The sequence below is a fragment of the Falco biarmicus genome, chromosome 1 (genome assembly GCF_023638135.1).
Source record: "Falco biarmicus isolate bFalBia1 chromosome 1, bFalBia1.pri, whole genome shotgun sequence".
Lineage (NCBI taxonomy): Eukaryota > Metazoa > Chordata > Aves > Falconiformes > Falconidae > Falco > Falco biarmicus.
Window position 1 is genome coordinate 43857913 of NC_079288.1, and position 22619 is coordinate 43880531.

At 43.6% G+C, this 22619-nt stretch overlaps 1 protein-coding gene across 1 annotated transcript; it reads left to right on the top strand.

Moving 5' to 3' along the window:
• Positions 1-9991: 9991 nt before the first annotated feature.
• On the top strand, positions 9992-14910 carry LOC130143625 (DNA repair endonuclease XPF-like; the record flags this gene model as incomplete). The annotated part of the gene is given in 8 exon segments (XM_056326400.1): positions 9992-10225; positions 11287-11467; positions 11806-11934; positions 12494-12604; positions 13773-13819; positions 13821-13973; positions 13975-14068; positions 14071-14910. Coding segments are annotated over 8 exon segments (999 nt in total), but the record flags the coding sequence as incomplete, so codon positions are not given.
• Positions 14911-22619: the final 7709 nt, after the last annotated feature.

Sequence of the window (22619 nt, forward strand, 5' to 3'; positions counted from 1 at the left end):
CATTGGAAGTGAAACTCCACGATTATCAGTTTCTGTTAGTAACACTTGATGTTGTCAGTTATTTAAATGGCAACGACAGCAGTATTGACTGGTAAAGGAAAAATCCACACAGACGTGGGTACCGCTGGGCTTGCTTTAGTCACGACTCAGAGCTGGGCCACCACCCCAGCGAGTGGCAGAGAACCAAGGGATACAGCACAGCTTATATACGCTTACCGGATCATTAGTCCATGTCTGAAGTTTTTAGGAGTTTTCTTGGACCTGTCAGCTCTGCGAATCCATCGCCTGACTCTGTCCTAGGTGATGGATCTGTTCCGTTCCAGTCTGTGCCTTGGTTCCAGGCTCCTCCTCGGATTTTGATCTTCTTTCTGCCTGTTTTAACAAGCACGCTTAGTCTTTAAACAAGCAATTCCTATTCACATATACCAATTTTCCTAAAAAAGCCTGTGTTTCTGAGAGCACCTGTGTGCACAAGTTGATATCTGTTGCTTCTCTGTTCTCCCACTGATTAACTGGACTTGGTTTTAAACCAGCCCTGGATTAGGGCTACGCTAGGGGTGAGGCCTGGTTCTGCCACTTAGCTGCTTCGGCACTTCACGTTTCTGAATTCAAAACACATTTTCTTTAACAAGCAATAACAGAACAATGGAGAACAATTAACAATGGTTTGGTCACTGCTGATGAAAATTATGGTTTCTAGTGTATATTGCTTTATGTAACATTTTTGAAACCTGGATCTGCAGTAAGAAAAATGTTCTGTTTCATGCCCACAGATGAGCTCCCTGAGATGAGCAATCATGTTTTAACAAGCTTTTAAATCAAAGGCTGTAAATGAGCATCAGTCTGCACAAACAGCTGGGAATCTTCTGTTGTTCTAGGCCCGTATATTTGTCCCATTCAATACCTTGTCTGTGTCATTTGCCCTTTTGTCTGTCCTGTGCTCTTCCGCTAAAGACTTCGTAGGCTTTGGTTTTCTAATACTGCTCTGGCTCCCGCATTTAATGCTCCTTAACTGCTCCGTTGAGGTATCGCTGAAACAAAAAAGTCCAAGAGTTTCAGGGAGTTGCCTCCCCTTCAGGAGGAAGGGAAGAGAAACAACTTTTCAGATGAAGTGCTGATCCATTTCACCTATGCAAACAGGAAAGGAGTGAAGAAACAATGAGAATGTAGGTGAGATGCAAAGAACCAGGATTTCTGGATAACATTACTGTGTTCCGGTGTTTGACACACATGCACCTTTTTTTTTTTTTTTAATCACTATTCTGTTAACTCTTTTTTTTTTTTTTTTTTTTGTTAGATCTAGAAGTAGCCTGCTACCAAGCTATTCAACTGACCTGAATATCACCTACACGTGGACTTCAGAATTGCCTTTCTGTGGCCAGGATTAAATGCAGCCAAGCAGGAATCCCTGAACAGATCAAGTTTTAACGTTTAGATCTGTAATGGCGTGGTTCTGGTACGCCCTTTTTTTTGTGCGCCACAGACAAAAAAGCACTACCGTTCTACAACTGCATGCTTCATCCATCTGAGAGGTGAACAAAACATCATGGCCATTGGAAAAGAGTGGCATAAAGATAAAAGAACCTAGGTGATATCAATTTAAGCTATCTACGTTTAGGTTAAAAGAAAACTTCAGGCTAGAAAAAAAATTATTTCACACGTGCATAATAGAACAAGCTTAACTGGAGAATTCTTTAGGGGAACTGATGAACTGAAAACCATTTAAGGAGCAGTCACGATGCTTGCTAAAGGGATGCTTTCATGAAAAAAGTTGTTTTCCCAAGTTTTTCCCCTGACGAGTTTAAAATTCAATGGAGATAAGTATTTGACCAGAGTGAACATTAGTCACTGGGTATGCCTTTCATTTTCATGAAGTCATCACAGCAAAACATGTAATAGTTATAAATTTCATGCATTTGCAAAACTGTTTTGACTCTGCTGAGGACACAGTTAACATTCTGGATTTGGGTGCAAATTTAGTGATGCTGGGTTTGCATTTCTTTTGGACACTGTCTTCTTCCAGAAGACATTAATTCTTCTCTTCTATGTCCAGCAATGTGCTGCTGAAAGAGTACGGTAACAGAGTCAAAAACAGCACGAGTTTTTCCTCTGCTTGTGTTTTGGAAGGATGGTTTTGAATCACTAAGAGTTTGACTGTACTGCCTGTAAGTAGGTGTCCTAGGTTTTCTAGCACAGATCTGTACAGTTCTTTCAGTATTTTCCCATGCGAAGGAACGACGAGAAGAATGATTTTTAGGGCGTTTGCTCTATGACTATAGTAATGGTCTTTTTGGAGGGGAGACTCGCTATTTGGTCGGTCCGGTCAGCTCAACAGTCCTTGTGCTCGACAAATACAATGGGAAGTAGCGGGACTACAGGGCTGGAACAGGGGAAACGCGAGACGACTAGTTTGCTACTTGCTGAAGCTCAGACACACTTTTCCCCTGGATTATGGGACGCTAACCCACACACGGTAGTATACTACAACTCCGCTGCTTGCTTCAGGAGAACAACTTTGTAGTTGTTAGCTAACCAAAACGAAGCTTACTCAGCTTCAACAAGAATGTTGGGCTGTTGTATTAGACATGGGGGTTCCTAAGCAGCAGTGGCCTTCAGTGCCACAGTCAAAAAGGGCAGGAGAACCTGAAGGGAAGGAAGTGCTTGGCAGCCTTTCCCTGACCTGCTATAGGCTTGAGACTCACCATTTTACTCAAAAAAGGACAGATTCCCTGGGGATTTAAAAAGCGGCACACAGAATAGAGATTTGAACTCAATCTCCTTCTTCCTAGGTTAAAAAAAAAATATATATGTCTCAGAAATGAAAAGAATATGTTAAGGGCAAGGGGCAGAATGTCTTGCTCTCTTCCCCCCCTCTCCTAGCAAACAGCGACATCATTCTCGCTACAGATGCGTTACCAAATCAACTGCGTTACTTTGACACATATTTTCCATTATGGTTAACACGCTATGCCTATGCACCATTTTATAATATCTCTGTATAACTTACAACATTCTACAAGCTTAGTGATAAGTGACAAAAGGAACCCTTGTTTTTTGCATCGTCCCACTTTTCCTCCATCCATAGTAAAAACTTTTAGCATTTTGTCCTTGAAGTATCTTCAAAAGCTTAAATGTCCTGATAAATTCATGTGATAGCATCGAGCTGCACTGTGACTTAACTACTGCTTTGCTGCAATCTCCTACCGGCGATGAGGCACGGATGGCCCGTTAGCAATTACGAGGTGCTCTCTGGGAGGAGTTAGGGGAGACCCAGCACTGCCTGGGTCCTCATTCCCTTACCAGACCCTGCGGAAGGCCACAGTAGTCCCAATTAGAAGGCAACACATGATGACTGAAAGGAGGGGGAAAACCCTTCTCCTGATGTCACGTGTGTAGAAAATAGAATATGTGGCTCACTGTCCTGTCCCATCGTATGGCTCTCAGCTTTCTTTCTAGGGCTAGCAATACTTTAAAACACTGTCTAAAAGTTTATTCATGTTAACCATGTCCTCCTTCGGTAACCTGTCCTTTCAGGTCTGCTTGTCTTAAGAGTAAGACACCAGATCTTTATATACATTCTTGAGTTTGTAAAATAAGCATAACTGCAAAATTCTTCTAGGAGCTCTGACATCCTGCCGAGTTCTCAGCCACAGTGAGTAAATGCCTGCCCCATCCTTCCGGTGACTTTGGCCTTGGGAACTGGTAGGTCTCAGGAGTTAGGTACAACAGAGTTACACCCCGATGAATCACATAAACCTGAGATGTTTCACTAGGCAGGAGTCCTCAAACTACGGCCCGCGGGCCGGATACAGCCTCCCAGGGTCCTCGATCCGGCCCCGGTATTTACAGACCCCCCCGCCCCCCCCCCCGCCGCTGGGGGTTGGGGGGGGAACCGAGCAGCCGCAGATGACCTCCGGCCATGTAGTCCCCCCCTGGTTAGAGTCCTCAAACTTTTTAACCAGGGGGCCGGCACGCGGATGCAGTGGCAGGCAGTCATCTGCGGCTGCTTGGTTTCCCCCCACAACCCCCGGCAGCGGGGGAGGGCGGGGGGGTCTGTAAATACCGGGGGCCGGATCGAGGACCCTGGGAGGCCGTATCCGGCCCGCGGGCCGTAGTTTGAGGACCCCTGCTCTAGAGGATACAGTTCTCCTCACATCACACCTGGATGAGATGCTACAGCCCTACCAGGGTGCATTATTTGAACTGTGGAGCACCGGGCACTCGAGGCCGCCGGGCGCGGCCTGGGCCTAGCAGGGGGCGCCCACCTGCGCCGTGGGAGGGTGCGGCCCGGCCCGGCGGCCGTGGCGGCGCTGCCGGAGCAGGAGAACCAGGTCTTCCTGGAGCTCTTCCGCCAGCACAGGCTGGTGATCTGTGCCTGCGGGCTCGGCGTCGACCGCATCCTGCTGGGCTTCCTGCGCCTCTGCTGCGAGCCCGCCAGACTGGTGCGCAACAGCAGCCCTGCGGAGGGGGTGAGGGCAGCGCCCGCCGGCCGCCCTGCCCCTTCGGCCGCACGGCCGCCGCTCCCCTTTGGCGGGCACGGCCTGCCCGGGGGCCGGGGCCGGGGGTGCCGCTGGCTCCCCGAGCGGCGGGGCTGTGCTGGGGGGGTGGGGGCGCTGGCTGTGCTTGGGCGGGGAGGAGCGGGGCTGTGCTGGGAAGCGGGGGTGCCTGCCCCGGCCTGGCCTTTGTGCTTGCCGGAGACGGGCTCGCCGGGCCGGGCACCTCCGTGGCAAATCCAGGTCCGAGCTGCTGCGGCGCGATGGCGGCCTGCAAGTAATAACGAGTGAAGTAAGCTCGTGTGCGTAGCTTGTAAACATCAGAAACCTGGCAGTAGCCAGGTAGCGGAAGGGAGTGGAACTTGTCACCGAATTTGTCCCTCTTGGCACAAAAAGGTGCCACTCTGTCTTCCCTGGAAGCAGGGAGACTCCCGGCCGTCGGGCGGTGATGTGCTGGGGATCTCTGTAGTGAGCACGGGGAATGAATATCATCGCTGTAGTTTGTAAGATTGACGTGTATGAGCTACCTGTTGTAGCTGTCTCTGGTAGCAGGTGAGTGGAATCCCAGATGATGTCTTCCCAGCTCTCTGCTCTTAAGTCAGTATTAAATTTGCTTGTTCTCTGAAAAAGAGTTATTAAAACGTTAGAAAATATAAAGTCCTTTGAGTACCATTACTCATATTTGCTTAAGTATTGTCTAGCTACTACTGAAAATACACGGATCTGTGAATCACCTGGATGAGTTGGAAACTGAGCAAAGTATACCAAAGAAGAAAAAAATTCATGTCATGCTTTTAAATTTGTTTTGGACAGCTCGTTGAAACTAACCGAGTATGTCTAATTAAGGGGGGTTTGCATCCATTTTATCAGTTGCCACAGTAATGTCTTGTGTTTTTATTCTTTTTGGTTTAGGAGTATTTTATTGATCAGCTGAGGGCAGATGAAGTTGTTCATCTTCCTCGGCGTGTTACCAATGAAATTACAAATAATACTTGTATGAATTTTACACACAAGGAGGAGTCATCTTTGCAACAAGTCGAATCCTTGTGGTAGATTTCCTGACTGACAGAATTCCTGCAAACCTTATTACTGGTAAGAGTTTAATGAAATAAAGGTAAGACTGTTCTGTTTGAAAATACATAAAGCTTAATTCTATGTGAAGAGTTCTACTAACTGGTATTGACAATTATTCCTTTTTTTTTTCCCCACAAAGACTGAGGTAAAAGGAGCAAATATGTAGGTTTTTTCAAATGGTTTTCTTTGCTCCAAACTTGTTTGCCTTATTTAATCACACAGTTTGAAAACATCCACGTTGTGTTTGGATACTGCATCGTGCATTTGTGTGGCTTTCTGATATCAGTTAGTGGCTGGAAAACAAATCAGCAGTTAAATAATGACATTGACATCAGAAACATAAAATTCGGACTGGCTTTTTAAGAACAGTTGATTGCACTTGGTGAAATAGTGTCAGATGGTCTACAGGACATTGGCCTATGATTAAATGGCCTATGATTAAAACTGATTTTAGATGTCGTGTTTTGTCAGCCATGCATGCTACGTATTTTTTGCATTAACAAATTACTCCTGATTACTTTTCCCTTCAAAAAGTAGCAATACTTTACTAATCTTTGTCTTGACATGCTTTGGACACTATCTAAATAGCAGTATTATGAAGTAATACTGTTATTAACACTGCAAAGATTTTGGGAATAGCTTGTGGCCTTTTTGGTTTTATGTAGAAGTTATACATGAAAGATGTTACGGTTAGCAGTTAGCTTTTTCCTCTCGTGTTCTGTTCCCCTTCTGTCCCAACCACCGTTGATTTTATGTTCTTTTCTAAGCTGGAAACCTTGTTGCACCCTGGAGAGCTAGTAAAATAGATCTCTAAGAGGCAGGGATATAAGAATATTTTACTGTTATCTAAATGTTAACATCTTAATGGCTAAATGTAACTGAATATTGAACGCTTAGAAGAATGTAAGTTTCCGCTTCAAAAGATGTATCCCCTTCCTTTTTGTCAATGTATGACAAGCTGTAACCTGTAAAACATTTTGAACTGTTTTATGCTAGACCCAAATGACACTAGATTTGTCAATTCTTATAATTTCTGGGTTTAAAAAAGGGAACACATTTTCTGGGCAACTATTTTAATTTCTGTTCTTACCCTTGACGACTCCTTCTTCTGCTTTCTGCCCTACCAAAGAAGGAGGAGGCAGAGAAAGAAAGCACACCTTTGGACTTTGTCAGGATGAAAAGAAGAAAGACACAAGATTTTTTAAAAAGTCCTGGCCTATAGTGATCCAGAGCTGTTCCAGGTTTTGAATTGCCACTGGAGGTCAGCGTGACAGCAACTTTGATAGACTTGTGGCTTCATTTTAAAAGTCAGGTAATACCTGGTCATGCTGGAAACATCTGTGTGTGAAATTGCAGGACAAAATCCACAAAAAATTGTAATAGCATTTCTTGAGGAGTTAACATATAAAAACTGTTTCTAGGCGTTATAAATGCTGTGTATAGAATCGGTGTACAACCACTTGTGAATTAGTATCTGATGAACTCATAAATTCAGTGAAATGAAGATAAGAAATTATCACTGCAGTAAAGAAGAATTATTCCTGGTGGTTTTGGCCAAATAGAAATTATGTACTTAATAGCATGGTAAAACTGATGCAAGTTGGTGTAGTAAACAGTGGCAAATTGTTTCTACTGAGGCTTACACAGCAGTATGGATGCACTTCATAAGCTATGTTGGCTGACAGTAGGGAAGTATTATGATAAACACCTAGTCTTGCTGATCTCTTTACAAATTCTGTATCTCCTGTAATGTCCTTTGAGTCACATCTTGACAAAGATGCTCAGAAACAAGTATTATTATGTCTTTAAATTTGCTTCACAGGAGAGATGTAAAAGTATCTAGGTAGAAAAATACCTTTTAGTGGATTATTCCATGACTCGATCATGAATGGCTAGCAGTTATTTGGAAGTTTTTTTCTTATAGATGCCTTTGCATTTGCAAAGCAAAGGCATATTAAAATCAATGCTTGGGTGCCAAGTTGAAGGAACTTGTAAAAATTAAATGCACTGTACATTTGTCAGCTTCTGTAGGTACAAGGTAAAACTTGTGATGTTTGATGTCCTTTACTTCCATTTCAGAAAGGCATTTATTATTCCACTGGAAGTTGTGAACGGTTAAAAGTACCCCATAGGACTTGCCTCACTAGGGCGAGAGTGAAGAACTGTAATGCACTATTTAACACAAGCATCACAAGCATCGGGAAGCCTTTGTTTTAACAGGTCTTGGCTGAGTGGAGTGTAAATCCCTGAAGTATGCACCTCAAATGCTTGGTGTAGTTAAACTACTGTTTCACTTCTCTACCAAAATGTGCACGATAAATCTTTTTTTCCCTCATATACCCATAGCCATGAAGAAAATTGGAGGTGTATTCATACATTTGGCGGTTGTTTCTATCCTCAAGTGTGAAAATGTATGTCACAAGAGGGGGGAAGCAAAATGTTTTCAAAAGTTCTTTGATTATGTAAATACGTGAACTGTTACGAATGAAACTTACTTGACAACTCTGTAATTCTAGAACTTCTCTAACGAAATAATACAAATGTCACAATTTTGAACATAGCAAACTTGCTTTGTTGTAATACCATGTTATGTCTTATATTCACTTTTACTCCTTTTAAAAGGCTCAGGTTCAAATTTTGCTTTAGGACTAAAGAATTTTCTAAGTTTTATCCTGCCACTCAAAGTTTGTTTTGGTTTGGTGAGTTTTGGGGTTTTTTTGCTAAAGATGCATCGTGAACCCCTTACTGTTGTTTGGGGATTCCATGGCACTGAAACTGAGGAACGGCTTGGTTTGAACCCTCGAAAGTTTGTTCTACTGTCGCTTTAGAATATCTAAATTCCTATTGTACTCTATTCAAGAAAAAAATGTTAAAAGACAGTTTTGAGGAAAAAGCTATACAAAATTGGACCTCTTTACTTTTTTGTAACTTGAAAGCCTTTTATTCTGCCAGGCATTTTGGTATACAAAGTGCACAGAATCATTGAATCCTGTCAGGAGGCATTTATCTTACGACTTTATCACCAGAAGAACAAGCGAGGTTTCATTAAAGCTTTTACAGATAATGTGGTTGCATTTAACGCTGGCTTTTGCCATGTGGAAAGAGTGATGAGAAATCTTTTTGTCAGGAAACTTTATCTGTGGCCAAGGTAAGGCACCTCTTCATTTCACTGGAGAGTTAGATTTACCAAAACAAACAAACAAAAAAATTAAGGGTGTTACAATGGGTTCATAAGACAATGAGGTGTATGCAGTCACGCTACTAATCCGTGTTTCTTCTTGTATTTCCAAACAAATTTAATTCCTTTTTTGACAGAAGAAGTGGTCTTAAAGACCCTAAACTTCTGTATTTTTTAAAATAGCCCCAAACTAAGTCTGTAAGGGCTGAACCTTATGGTATAGCTGTCCTTTTAGCCAACAGAGATCACAGCGGAAAGTGACATTCTTAATAGCTTAAGAAAAACTGCACTTACTAAACAGATTATTTAAGCTGTGAAGTAACAGAAGTACAGGCTCTCCAATCTGCCATTCACGGAGGTATTTTGTTTCCAGCTGTGATGAAACTCCATGGGTTTCTTTCTACATGTCATATTTTTTTAATCATCTTTTCCACGTATGTTGTGTATGAAGAATATTTCTTGATCACTGATAGAAACCAGATTGCCAAGTTTGTGACGTGCACGAGGTCTTTTAGGAGCAGAGCCACAAACGGAATTGGGCACTTTAGCTGATCACCCATTCAGCACTCTTGCATTGGGCCAAGGAGGTCTGCTCATTTGTTCCTTTAGTCCGGAATGTGTTTCACTTTATCTTAATGTACTGTTACTCTGCATTGTAAACCCTTAACAGTCTTTCTTTCGGTATCACAAAGCAGAAGTAGACATACATAGGATACAATAGGTTGAATAGAAGCTCTCTTTAAATTTTCTTCCTTGGCTTCTGAACCATGCAGAGACCTGGGGGTGCAGCATGCAGTAAGGGAAATACCTGTTGAGTCTGGGGTCAGCAGACATGGCATTTTCTGAGTCTGTTCAGTTAGTAAAAGTCAGGTAGCATCTCTATACCTGTACAGCTGGATTGGCTGTAAGGGCTGTGTGTTAACAAGGACCTGCTGGCTTATGATCAGAAGCTAGGAACATCACAGAATCTGCTAGTGAAACCATGTGATTCCAAAGGATTTATGAACCCATTCCAGTTTCTCCCTGATGAGATTTTTTTTTTGGTTTTACTTTAATATTTGTTATGTGTAATAATGATGTAGGATGTAGTGCGGTAACTTTCTAGATGGTTTTCTGAGGCTGTTCCAAAGATTGCAGTCTTCACATCGGTAGAAAATGATTTTGCACTTAACTTCTTTATGTTTAAAGTAATTGTAGTTTATACAAACTTCTGAATAGTTGTAGGTCAAGCAGACAATACATGTGAATCTCAATAAGCTGTTTTCCTCTTGGATTTCATATAGCAGTGAACTCATTTTTAGAGAAGCATAAACCTGAAGTGGTGGAAATACATGTGTTGATGACGCCTGCTATGCTTGCTATTCAGACTTTGATCCTGGACATTTTGAATGCATGTCTGAGAGAACTCAAATGTTACAATCCAGCTCTTGAAGTAGAAGATCTATCTTTAGAAAATGCTATTGGTAAACCTTCTGACAAGGTAACCATTTTGATTGTTCTGCTGTATCTAACTCAAGGGATGTAGATCTTCAAACTGTCTACTATGCAAGCAAAAATACTATTTGTAAAATAAATAACCAGCAGCAATTGAGTATTATCCCATGACATGTTTATTACTGGTACAAGGAGAGAAACTGTGTTAATCTGTGATGGTGATGATAAGAGTTGCCAGTAGGGGTTTTGGTGTATTGGTATTATTGTTCTTTCTTTGTTTCCGAAGTCTCTATGGTAAGAACATCCTGATTCATGGTTGGTGTATTATGATGATAAAGATGTGTGCAATTTCAGCTCAAAATACTTTAGAGATAAGTACGCTGTTATTCGCACCCACCCCCTTTTTTTCCTCTTGAATTTCCTGCTTGTATTTTTTGTTGTCTCTATTAGGAAGAGCACTGTATATAATACATAATATACAACAGATGTATGCGTGTGCATCTTTTCATTACTGTGTACGTCATTAATTGTGTGTTATTTTTGGCAGTTCTGCCTTGTTTGGCATACATGCTCTCTGTAGAGTAAAATCCTAAAACACTGTATTGACATATGGTTGTTACCTGTGATTGGATCTTGATGTAGGGCCTTCTGTACTTTAAATATTTGGAGTTTTTTTTCCTTATGCTCTATAGGTTGCATATCTGTGTAGTACTCATCTTATTTTGAGAATTAAATGACATCGTAATGTTTTTTACTTTACCCAAGTAAAGGATACTAGACTAAAGGCGCAGGCCAGTACCAGTAAAAAAAGGGGGGGTTTACTTTACCAGTATTTTATAATTATATGGAAAGTATGAACTGAAGGCATTCAATTATATACATCTGCTAATTGCTGAAATGTTTTAAATAAAGGCATCTATATTATGTTAACTTTGCAAAAGATTATTAGTTATCAAAAGAAATACTTCGCTATCGCATCCTTAATTGAGTGTTTAATCACTTTGGGAAACAAGTGACATCCCCTGAAGGAAATAAAAAATGTCCATTCTTATCTCTGTTAGTATACAATGTATTTGACATCCTGAACTCTCAAATTTATATTTCTAGATGATACATCGCTATCTAGATCCTCTGTGCCATCAACTTGGAGCTAAGACAAAATCTTTGGTCCAGAATTTGAAGATACTACGTACTTTGCTACTGTATCTAACTCGGTATGTTTGTGTCGCTTTCCTTAACCTTCTAGAGTCACTGAAAGCAAGTGAAAAAGCTTTTGGTGAGAATTCAGGTAAGCACTGAATAACCGTACAAGTTAACGCATGGAACAGTGAAATGTTGATGTCTTTAATTAACATTCCCAAATATATGAAGGTATCTAATTAGGTTTTATATAACCAGCCTTAAGGACGTAGGTTTTCATTGACAGGTAATGCTTTCATCTTCCCACTTAACTGCTGTTACTTAAGTGTGAGATTTGCATCACATTTCTGTCTTCTATTAAGCTAGTAATTGCATAGCAAGCAGGTAGCACAGGTATTCCAGATAGATTTGGTTTTTTACCGCAAAGGGTTGAAACACATACGCTTCGCAAATGTCAAACTACTGCTGCTTTCTTTTCCCCTTTAGGTTGGCTGTTTCTTGACTCCAGTACTTCCATGTTTGTAAATGCTAGAGCTAGAGTTTATTGCATTGCAGATGAGAAACTGAATCAGAAAGGCAAAGCCTCTGAAAAAAGTGATGGAAAGAAGGAAAATAGTACTGATCATTCCTAATGTTAAGTTAGAGAGTGTCACACAATTTCAAATGCTCTACATATTATTACTTGTGCTGTGGTTCCCTATGTGATCTTACACAGCTCAAGATCTCAATCTGTTAGCTGGGTTGAGACATAATCTTAGTTCAGAAAGCATATCATAACATAAAAAAGTCATGAAGAAGTAAGGGGTTCTTCTAAGTTTGCTCAGCTGATCATTGGAAGAGCTTTTATGAAGTTGTTGTTGAATTACATTGGTATTTAGCTTGATCTTTTTTATGTGAACAGGTAGGAGGCTGCCATTGCTTTCATTAAAAAAAATATATTTGGGACTTCCAGAATTGAAGAATGAGTGAATATTTTAACTTTTTGCTTCATTAATGCACTTCACCCCATTTTAAAATATGAGTGATCTCCAACCCATTACCATAACAAGTTGCATATGTAGGTATTGAATATTGTATTTGCCAACAACCATCACACGACTGACATCTAACCATTAAAGTTCTGAAGGATATTTTGGCTTTAAGAGACGCTATGTTCAATCTTACTTTGTTTCAGAACTGAAGAGGGAATTGGTCCTAGAAAGCAACTCCAAATGGCAAGCTCTGAGAGAAGTCCTGAAGGAGTTTGAAAATGAGAATAAGAACAGTGAAGACCTTGGTGGTCCAGGTGAGAGAATACTAAATTATGTAAGTTTTCACAGTACAGCTACTTTTTACCTCTACTTGACTTTTGAGAGAAGGAACTTAACTCTTTACTGTAGTTTTATTAAAGAGCTAGTTTTAAAGTTCATGATTTCTGGACTTAAGACAAGGAGGTTTTGTACATATGTACATAAACTCTGTAAAACCATTTAGTTTTACTTAAACTCCTGTTTAGTTCTTGCTCTAAAAGAGAAATGCCGTTTGTTACTATGCAATAACGTTTAGGAAAAAACCTGTGTAATTAAGAAAAAATATTTTAACTTATATTTCAATATTGTAATGATACCTTGGTTTCAAAACCAGTAAAACTAATAATGTAGAAATTTATAATGATCGAGGTAACGTTCGGGTTTAAAAAAAAAATGAAAAATAGGACTTTCTGTCTTATGCCCTTTCCATCTTACACATTCTTGTTATGCACCTCAAAATTCACTTCTCCAGGAGATGCACTTAAATGGGGTAGAGACTAGAAGGCAAGTGTGTCTCTGACTGCTCTGCTGCCTTTCCTATTTTAGGGCTTTCACCCCCTTAAATTTCACCGAGTTTTATTTTAGGAAACATTAAGGGTAAAAAAGTGCTCTTTTCTCCCACCCACAGTGTTCTGACTCTGGATAAGAACTGGCTCTTGCGCCTGGTGTTGTAGGAGTTTATCTGAGTCAGCTCGTGGAGAACTGTTTTTCAAGGCCCACAAATGTCAATAGTACTGTGTGAAACATGTATTTTTTTAGAATCTTCAACCCAACTGACAATCAGAATGGTCTAAATTAAGTTCTCTCTTATTCCAGGTTTAAAAAGAAAAAAAAGAACAAAAATAGTTGTCCAAGTATGTTTCAATACATGCTATGTCTGCCTTGTCTCAGGTGGTAAGAACGAAAACCTTACTTATTCAGATGGTGTAAGAATAAAGAATGCTGAACCTATCCACTAACCTTCTCTACTCTTGTTTGGTACAAAATGGCATGCAATTTACTCCCTGAAAGTCCAAAAAGGAACTGTGACAACCAAATGTAAAGGCATTTGGCGCAGGCATGCTTCTAGGATCATTAAAAACAATTTGCTCAAGAGAAATCTTGTAGCTGGGTAAGAAATACAGCACACCAGATTATAAACATGATACTGTTCCTTGACTGCAGGGCAAGTGCTTATTTGTGCCAGTGATGACCAAGCTTGTGCACAGCTCAAGGGAGTACACTATTGCTGGAGCAGAAGCTTTTTTAACAAGACTGTGTATCAAAACCTTTGGAAAGGATGAGAAAACTGGAGAAGTGTGTATTAAGGACAGAAAAGCTCTCAGGTCCAAAGGAAATGCCAGGCCAGACACGGCACCTCAAGCCCAAAAAAGTTAGACTCACGGCTTCTTCAAAACAAAATAAATTCAAGAGGCAGCAAGACCAGACTATAATCCAAATGATAAGGAAGACTGAGGAGAAAAGAGAGAAGAGTTAGGGGTGGAAGATAACAAAGAAGATACCTTTTCTTAAACATCTTATATTTTTTAACATCTTAAAAGCTGTGCCTTGCCAAGTGACTTCCAAAGCAGGCTCTGGAGCCTTTCAACAAGACTGAAATCTGGAGTCACAAGGGAACTCTGTGCCAGCTCTGTCAGTACAACTGAGCTCTCTGACCAAGCACACTGCCATACAGAAACGTAATTGGGTTTATACCTCAGGCTCGTTTACAATCTAGAAAAATAATACTGCCCAACTGGACGCACTGGTTTAAGTGCCCAGCAGGCCTGGCTGCATAACCACGAGGGACCACCAATTCCTTGCGCTTGCCGTTTGTAATACTTTTTAAAAGAGAGGCAGCAATCGCGGGGAGGGGGTGGGTTGGGGTGGGTTGGGGTGGGAGGGCTTTCCAGCCGCCGGCTTGCTTTCCTTTCCCTTGCCCGCTCGCAGGGGCGGGAAGAGGCTCCTGAGCCGCCCCCCTGCGACAGCGTTACCGCAGGCCCCAAGGCAGCCCCTGCGGCCCCAGCCCGCTGCCACGGCCCAGCCAGCGGCTGCGGGAAAGACAAAGCCCCGCGCAGAGCTGCGGCGGCTGCGGCGGCTGCAGCGGCTGCCCGGGCACCCGGAGGCGGCGGGGGGGCGGCGGGGCGCCGCGGGCTGACCCCCCTCCCGGGCCCCGCCGCCGCAAGGGAGCACCGGGGCCGCCCCGCCGCCGCTCCTCACCGCCTCGCTGAGGCAGCAGCGCAGCTCCGAGAAATAAAAAAGGCAGCACCGTGAGGAGCCCGCTGACCACTGTCACTGCCGGGGAGACGGGAACCGCCGAGCGCCGGCCCGCCACGTGACAACCAGCCGGCCGCTGCCCGCCGGGCCCGCCCGGGCCCGCCCGCCGGCCCTGGCCGCCCGCAGCCCGCCCGCTCACCCAGCGCGCCGCCGCGCGTCCCGGCCCGGCACTCTTCCAGGCTCCCGGGGAACGTCTCGCACCACCGCGGCCGCCCCAGGGTGCCGCGCGGGCCGGAAATGAACCCACCTTCCGGGGCCGGGCAGCGCGGCCCGGAGCCGGCCGAGGTGGGGTTGGGGCTTCTCCGGGCCTGCCGGCCCCCGGGTCTCTGTGGGGGCCATCGGCGGGGTGCGGGCTGTGCCGAGAGCGGCTACCGGCGGGTGGAGAGGCAGGCGGAGGTAACACCCCGCTCCCTTGCTCCACCTTCCAGCCCTACCGTGTGCTCTGCACCACTTCATTCTGGTAACACCTCACTTTCCCGTCACAGAACGGCTGCCTCTGAACTCAAGAAGTTAAATCGTGCAACAGCTCATAATGGCTTACTTGTGCAAGGAAGAACCTCGTATACGCTCTTCCTATGCCACATATTTACACCACTCGCTTTTTTGTACTCAAAAAGTGCAGTCCTGCAAAGTCTCTTCTATTTAAAAAAAAAATAATTTAACATTGCTTTTGCTAACAGTTGCTTCCAAATGCAAACAAAGCAAATGCACCCCTCTTACCCACAGCAAAACAGAATGCGTCTCTGGGGAGGCCACAAGACAGGAACCCTGTGATGCTGCAGCTGTTCCGCTGCAGGAAAAGAAGGTTCAGAGGCTCTTCCAGCTTCTGAGCTTCCACAACAGCAGCTTTGGGCTCCCATACCACAAGCCGCCAAGGAGTCAGAGAGCTCTCGGAGAAGGCAGCTGCTGGCTGGTGTTTGCACAGCACACAATACAGTCCTGCCTGCATTTCCCAGCTGGGTCTGCAGAAGGGACACCTGAAAGAGGCAAAGACCAAGCTCAGACAAGCCCACGCTGTTAGAACCTTCCGCAGCTCCACCTCCACGGTACCAGCTAATACAACTGCCCAACATTCTTGTGGAAGCTGAGTAAGCTCAGTTTTGCTTAGCTAACGACTACAAAATCGGTCTCCTCAAGCAAGCAGTGGAGTCATAGTGTACTGCGTAGTGTGTCCAGGGAAAAAGCATGTCTGACATGCTGCTCTTGTGTCTGAGCTCCAGCAACTATCAAATTAGTTGTCTGCTATAAAAGTTGAAGGGAAAGTCTCGCGTTTCCCCTGTTCCAGCCCTGTAGTCCTGCTACTTCCTTTTCTATTTGGTGAGCACAAGGACCATTGAGCTGACTGGACTGACCAAATAGCGAGTCTTCCCTCCAAAAAGACCGTTACTATAGTCATAGAGCAAACACCCTAAAAATCATTCTTCTTGTTGTTCCTTTGTATGGGGAAATAGTTAAAGAACCGTATAGATCTGTGCTAGAAAACTGAGGACGTCTACTTACAGGTAGTACGGTAAAACTTTCTTACTGATTCAAAACCATCCATCCAAGACACAAACTGAGGAAAAACTTGTGCTGCCAGCAGCAGAGCGTTGGTAGTGGGTATGTCCAGAAGAGATTCCTGACTCCTTCCTCTTGTGTCCTAGTGTCCCGTCTGGGCCGTCATCTGTTAAAGGAGAAATTCACAGAGATGTGGGTACCACTAGGCTTGCTTTAGTCACAATTCAGAGCTGGGCCCTGAGGGAGAGGTGTAGAACCAACAGGAATGAATAGAAAAGTGTTTTCTGAAGGTGCTGCCACAGGGGTGTGGGAGAACATGGAGGAGAATGTGTCTGGGCAGTGTCTCAGCCTCACTTGTTCTACAAAACTTTGCTGCCCTGCTGTAAAGCAACCTCAAGTACGGTGTTCGGTCCGGGACCTGAATATCAGTATCTCTGGAAGGGATGTTTTGGAGAAAAGCTCTTGAGAATTTCAAGGCAATTCAGAACTTTCAGAGTAAAATTTCAGTTGTGAAGGACTTCAGCTTCCTCAAGTATATATAAATACACAGTGGCCAGAATGACAGTGGTAGTTTACAGAATCATAGAATGGTTTGTGTTGGAAGGGACCTTTAAAGGTGCACTAGTCCAGCCCCCCTGCAGGAAGCAGGGGCATCTTCAACTAGATCAGGTTGCTTACAGCCCTGTCCACCCTGACCTTGAATGTTCCCAGGCACGGGGCATCTGCCATCTCTCTGGGCAACCTCTCCCAGTGTTTCACCACCCTCATCATAAAAAAATTCTTCTATCTACTCTGAATCTACCCTCTTTTAGTTTAAAACCACTAAGCCTTCTCCTATTGTTACAGGCTGCACTAAAACATCTGTCCCCATCCTTCTTACAAGCCCCCTTTAAGTACTGAAAGGCCACAATAAGGTCTCCCCAGAGCCTCTTCTCCGGGCTGAACAACCCCAATTCTCTCAGCCTGTCTTAGGGGAGGTGCTCCAGCCCTCTGATCGTTTTTGTGGCTCTCCTCTGGACCTGCTTTGCCAAGGACTCCGGAGCCGGATGCAGTACTCCAGGTGGGTGTCACGAGATCAGAGGGTCAGAATCGCTTCCCTGGACCTGCTGGTCATGCTTCATTGGGTGCTGCCCAGGATATGGTCAGCTTTCTGCCCTGCGAGCACAGGTTGCTGGCTCGTGTCCATTTTTTGACCCACTGGTACCCCCAAGTCCCTCTCTGCAGGCCTGCTGTTACTCCCTTCATGGCGGATGTGCAGTAGCGTTACTGGCAACACAAGGGCAGCGCATGCGCAGACCTGGCCTGACGTGGGCGAATGGGGCCTCGAGCTGCATGCGCAGAAGCGGCCCGGTGCCGAGGAGCACGCGTTCGAGCCCCGCAAGGGCAGAACCGTGCCGAGCGAGAGGGAATTGAAACCGTGGAGCGGCACAGCCGCTCCGTACCCCCGCGGTCTCCAGGCTGGGGGGCTTCCCGCTAGGGGCGGGGACTTTGCAGCAGCGAGCACCCGCAGGCTGTCTTTGTCCCGGGGCTGCAGCAGCGCTGCAGTTCCGTCTTCCCGTGCCGAGCGCGCGCTGGCAACGTGCTCGGGGGACGGCAGCGGCGGCTCCTTACCGGGAGCCAGCGGCGGGTGCCGCGGCACCACCCTACAGGCAGTGCGGGATCGCGACGCTGTTAACGGCCGGCAGCGTAGTGGGGAGGCGTCATCGCGCATGCGCGGCGCCAGGACTGCAGTACCGACCTTTGGCCGCCAGTTGGCAGCAGCGCTCCACAGAGCCTGTGCTGGGCACTGCCCTGGCGAGCACTGGCCGGGATCTCAGCCCAGTTTGACAGGATTCCTGTGCAGAAGTCCTCTACAGGCCAGGTACAGCCAGCTGACTATGCCACACAAGGAAAAAAAAAACAACTTCAAGGGGCTAGTAAAGCTCTTGTTTCTCGGTTAGGAGAGTTGATGATAACTGCTTACTAGCAACAGTCATGAGCAATGGAATGGGACTAAGGGAACGAACAGAGGAAAGGAAACAACAGATTTTTCAAGGAAGCATGCATATAATTTGTCAGGTGGAAGAGCAGTATGCTTTGTGTGTGTATGAGGGGAGGGAGGGGGTTAAACAAAATCCATCATAAAGGTAGCTCCCAAACACTTTTTCTCTTTGGAAAGTCTAGAAAGAAATATTTCCACTATCGTAGAGTCCTGTGCAGAGTGTAGTTGAAATGCATTGTCTACACCAATATAACTAAAAATATCATGCAATTATATTTTATTTTCAGCGTTTTGGCATTACAGGCACCTTTTTTGACCTGACCCCGTGCCAGAAGCGAGGGTTCAGAGCATTAAGCCTCTGACCTAAAGCCCACTGAAGTGAGAGGTAAACTCCCTGGCTGTCTGGCCTTGTCCTCAGTAACCACAGAGGACCTTGCGATGAAGTCCTTGTATCCCTTGAACTGGTCCAGACCTATTAGATACTTCTCAGAATTTTCTTTAATTCTCACTGAATTCTGTTTTGTGATATTGACCTTCATTTGCTCTGTTTGTTCAAAACCTTATTTAGTGTGTTTAAGCAATAACGGTTGAGGCCCTGGGCAATTTCTGGGGATTAATGACTGATTGAGAGGGTTGATGGCCTGAGGCAATGATTTAGGGCCATTAACTTAATCCAAAGAAAGTTTCTCAGGATATGTTGTAGGCTGAAGTTGTTGTTGCTTGGCACTCTGCAGCTGTGCCTGAATTGAGGGAGGGTCAATCTATGGGAAAAGCAATTACCTATAAAGTCTGAATTCATTTATTATAAGCTCTAAAAGGCCTGAACTAAAATATGGATAAGGCAGGAAAATGGAAAGGTTTGTTCTGCAGTGTTGTGTGAAAACAAGGCAGTGGACAGTTCCTCTCAAGAGGATTTTACCATCTTTAAAAAAAAAAATAATGTATTGCAGACCTTCATAAAACAGGCGATTCCAGTTTCTCTTACAGTTTCAAATATTTCAGTATTCAAAAGCATTCCAAAATGGATCTTTCAACTAGAATTGCCTTCCAGAAGTAATTGATGCCCACAACCTTTTAAAATTACATTCCCAAGTCCTTAAATACTAGCAGAGAGATGTTCAGATGTGTGAGAATTAGAGACATTGCTTATGTGTGCATGTAGATCTCCTAATCAAGGTAAGCAGGTGTCACAGGCACTGAATTTATTGCCATACACCTGCTCGAAGTGAGGTTGTGTCCTTATTGCAGTTTACAGGTGGGAGTCACTGTTTGAATGCCCTGCCACAGATGAAACGAGTTACCTGCTGAGCATGCAGAATATTCATCCTTGGAGCTTTCCAAAACTTGGCTGGATGAGGCCCTGAGCAACCTGCTCTAACTTCAGAAGTGGCCCTGCTTTGAGCAGAGGCTTGGACTAGATGATTTCCGAAAGTATCTTCCAACATATATTATTCCATGCTTTGCATGCATGTATATGTGGCAAAGGCAGGAGTTGGAAGTTAATCCTGCTGGTCCCACAGGACCTTGAACAAAATAAACACTATATTAATAGCATAGTAATCTCCTTTAAATCTGTGACTTCCAGTGAGATATGGGCTTCTAAAGTCTTTAGCGGATGCTGAAATCCTTCCCTTAGACACTTTGCTACTTACTTAAGCTAAGGAGATGGATGCAAAACTCAAATTAGCGGTTATGCTTATGGTTTTGTTTTTGCTGGTTTACATAGTTAGTGTTGGCATTTTAGTTTACTTTCAAGATTTTTCTTCACTGAGGGTTGTCTTTTTGGGACAATTTCCTTTCCTGTTTTTCATAGTTGGCCATGGGAACCAATGTTAAGTGGCTTTTGTCAAGGTAAGTGCTCAACAGTGCATTTGAAAATATTCCCGGTGCAAGCAGCAAGACTGTAGCGTAGCATACCTCCACACAAGACTGCCATTTCAGGTGTGCCGCCGCAAGCCAGCCTGTTCTTGTAGAGCATGTGCTCTTTGCACTCCAGCTCCACGGAGCTGCTTTTCTATTCTTATGCTTCCTATTTTTATTTCTCTCATGTAATATATTTAATACTTTAGGGTTTCGGTTGGTGATGCCTGTTACTTTTGACCTGAGATAGGTGTTACAGCTAAGAAATGTTTTCAGAAGATGGACACAAGGATTTAATTAAAACTTGAATTGAGCATGCACACATTTTGATGTTCTTTTCATTTTTTGCTTTCACTCTACTTCTCTTTCTGACTCAATTTGAGAAAGGACATAATGAAACAATAACAATAGATATCTCATGTGAAAGAGCCATGAATACCAGCTGAGGAATTTTATACCTAGGCTTTTAGCTAGTGTTGCATCCACAAGCCTTGGGTGAAAACAGATCGTTAGCCTATTTGCTGTTTATCCAAACCAAAGCTGCAGCTGAGCTTTTGCCAGGTGTTCAAGAACCATCAAAATGCCAGTTACTGTGCATCTGTTCCCCCTTGATCGTTAAGGCACACTTAGGGAAGTGGAGAAATATATTACACACACCATATTTTGAGTTTGCTACCTTCTGAATTTCCAGGACCTCTGAAATCTCATCCTTTTGGACTCTGAAGTACAGCATCACGTTTTTTGTGAAACTTTTCTTTACCTTATTGAAACAGAAAAGACAACTGATTGAACATCAAACTTACGGAAGGCTTTCCCCCCTGACAGCACAGACTTCATTCAAAGAATTATGGACGCTTTTTCCTGTGTTATTTTGAGAGTCTTAAAACTCCTTAATGATACATGTGAACGGCAGACAACACAGAACTGCTCCATATACCATCTGCGTGTTTTTTAGAGCTAAATCACTGCAGTGAATTAAAAAAGTGAATGCTAAACCTTCTGAGAAGTGATTCGAAGCTACTGGATTAATCTTTATTTTTGACCCAAAGAATGCGTTGAGGTGCCTGTTTAAGTAGGGAAGGTCTTGTTTCTCAGTGTAAGAGTTCTTCAATATTTAGCAGACCAGTCTACTTCTGAATGGCTATGCAATGGAGGATGAGGGGCATTCAATGGCTGTTGTCTTTCGTATTCCTTTGTTGCTTTCAGCTGTAGTAATGACTGTCATGTGAAGCTGCAAGGTATTTTTTCTGTATGGGATCTATTGAAAAGCAGACGAATTGCATATATATGTGTAGATTAGAACATTGTTTCGTGTCTGTTTCTCTCCAAACATCACCTACATTTATTTTGAGGTCAGCGTGGAACACAAAGGAAGTTGATAACCTTTAGGTAAATTTAACCATAATCAGCAAATGGAGATTTGAGACCACCACTGCCATTCTGTCTGATACACCTGATTATTCTGCTTTACTCTTCAGACTCTTCCAGTTTCTCCTGCATCTTCTGGAGTCTTTTGGTTTGTTTGTTTTGTTTTTGTTTTTTTTTCTCCTTACCACCTTGGTAACTGCACGTTTAATGGCCCTGCTGGGTTGTAGAATGCTATCTGTGTTTTGCAGAGATCATGCTTGGTTTCATTGTGCAGAGGTTGAATGAAGATATATCCATTTCTCTTGACAGATACCATTTTCTGTTTTCACTGCTGCTTTGACTGCTTTCCTGAGGAACCAACCCTATGTTGTCATTGTATCTGCATAACAGCAGATAATGAGTTTTGAATGTATTGCTTGAAGAGGAAGTTTCTTTTCCTGGTTTCATCTATTCCAGGTGATGGCAGTAAAGGACCTTTGCTCTTTCAGCATATGCTATGAAGTAGAGAAAGTTTTCAGACTCCAACCCCGTCTCCAAGGCAAAGGACTCCCTTCTTCCTTTCCTGTTTCTTCCTTGCCGCTCCTTATGACATCCATCATGAGATGAAAACCCAGTACGGCTCGGATTGTAGGCTGTTTGGTTTTTTTCTCATTCTTAATAAATAGTAAATATAGTACCTGTTTTCCACTTACCTTTCTCTGTATGGGTCTTCCATACTGTATATATCCGCTAGTATAACCTTTCAAGATATTCCATACAGTGCTAGTTTCAGTGTTTGTTTTTGGTCTTAGGATATTTAAAACCGCCCCTGGAAGTTTAGCATAGATTGTGTGTTAAGGGACAGAGTGTCCCAATAAAGCTGTTTATCTGGGATTTGTCACTCAGGCAGATGGTAACATAGCAATGTCATGTCAAAAGTGTTTTCACAATGAAAAGCCTTGCAGTGAGCCTGGAGTGTACCTTCTGGAACTGGAACAAATCAGCCATTCACAACTAATGTTTTATTGATGGTCTAAAGGAGAGGAGGAAAAAATCGCTGCAGACCAGTA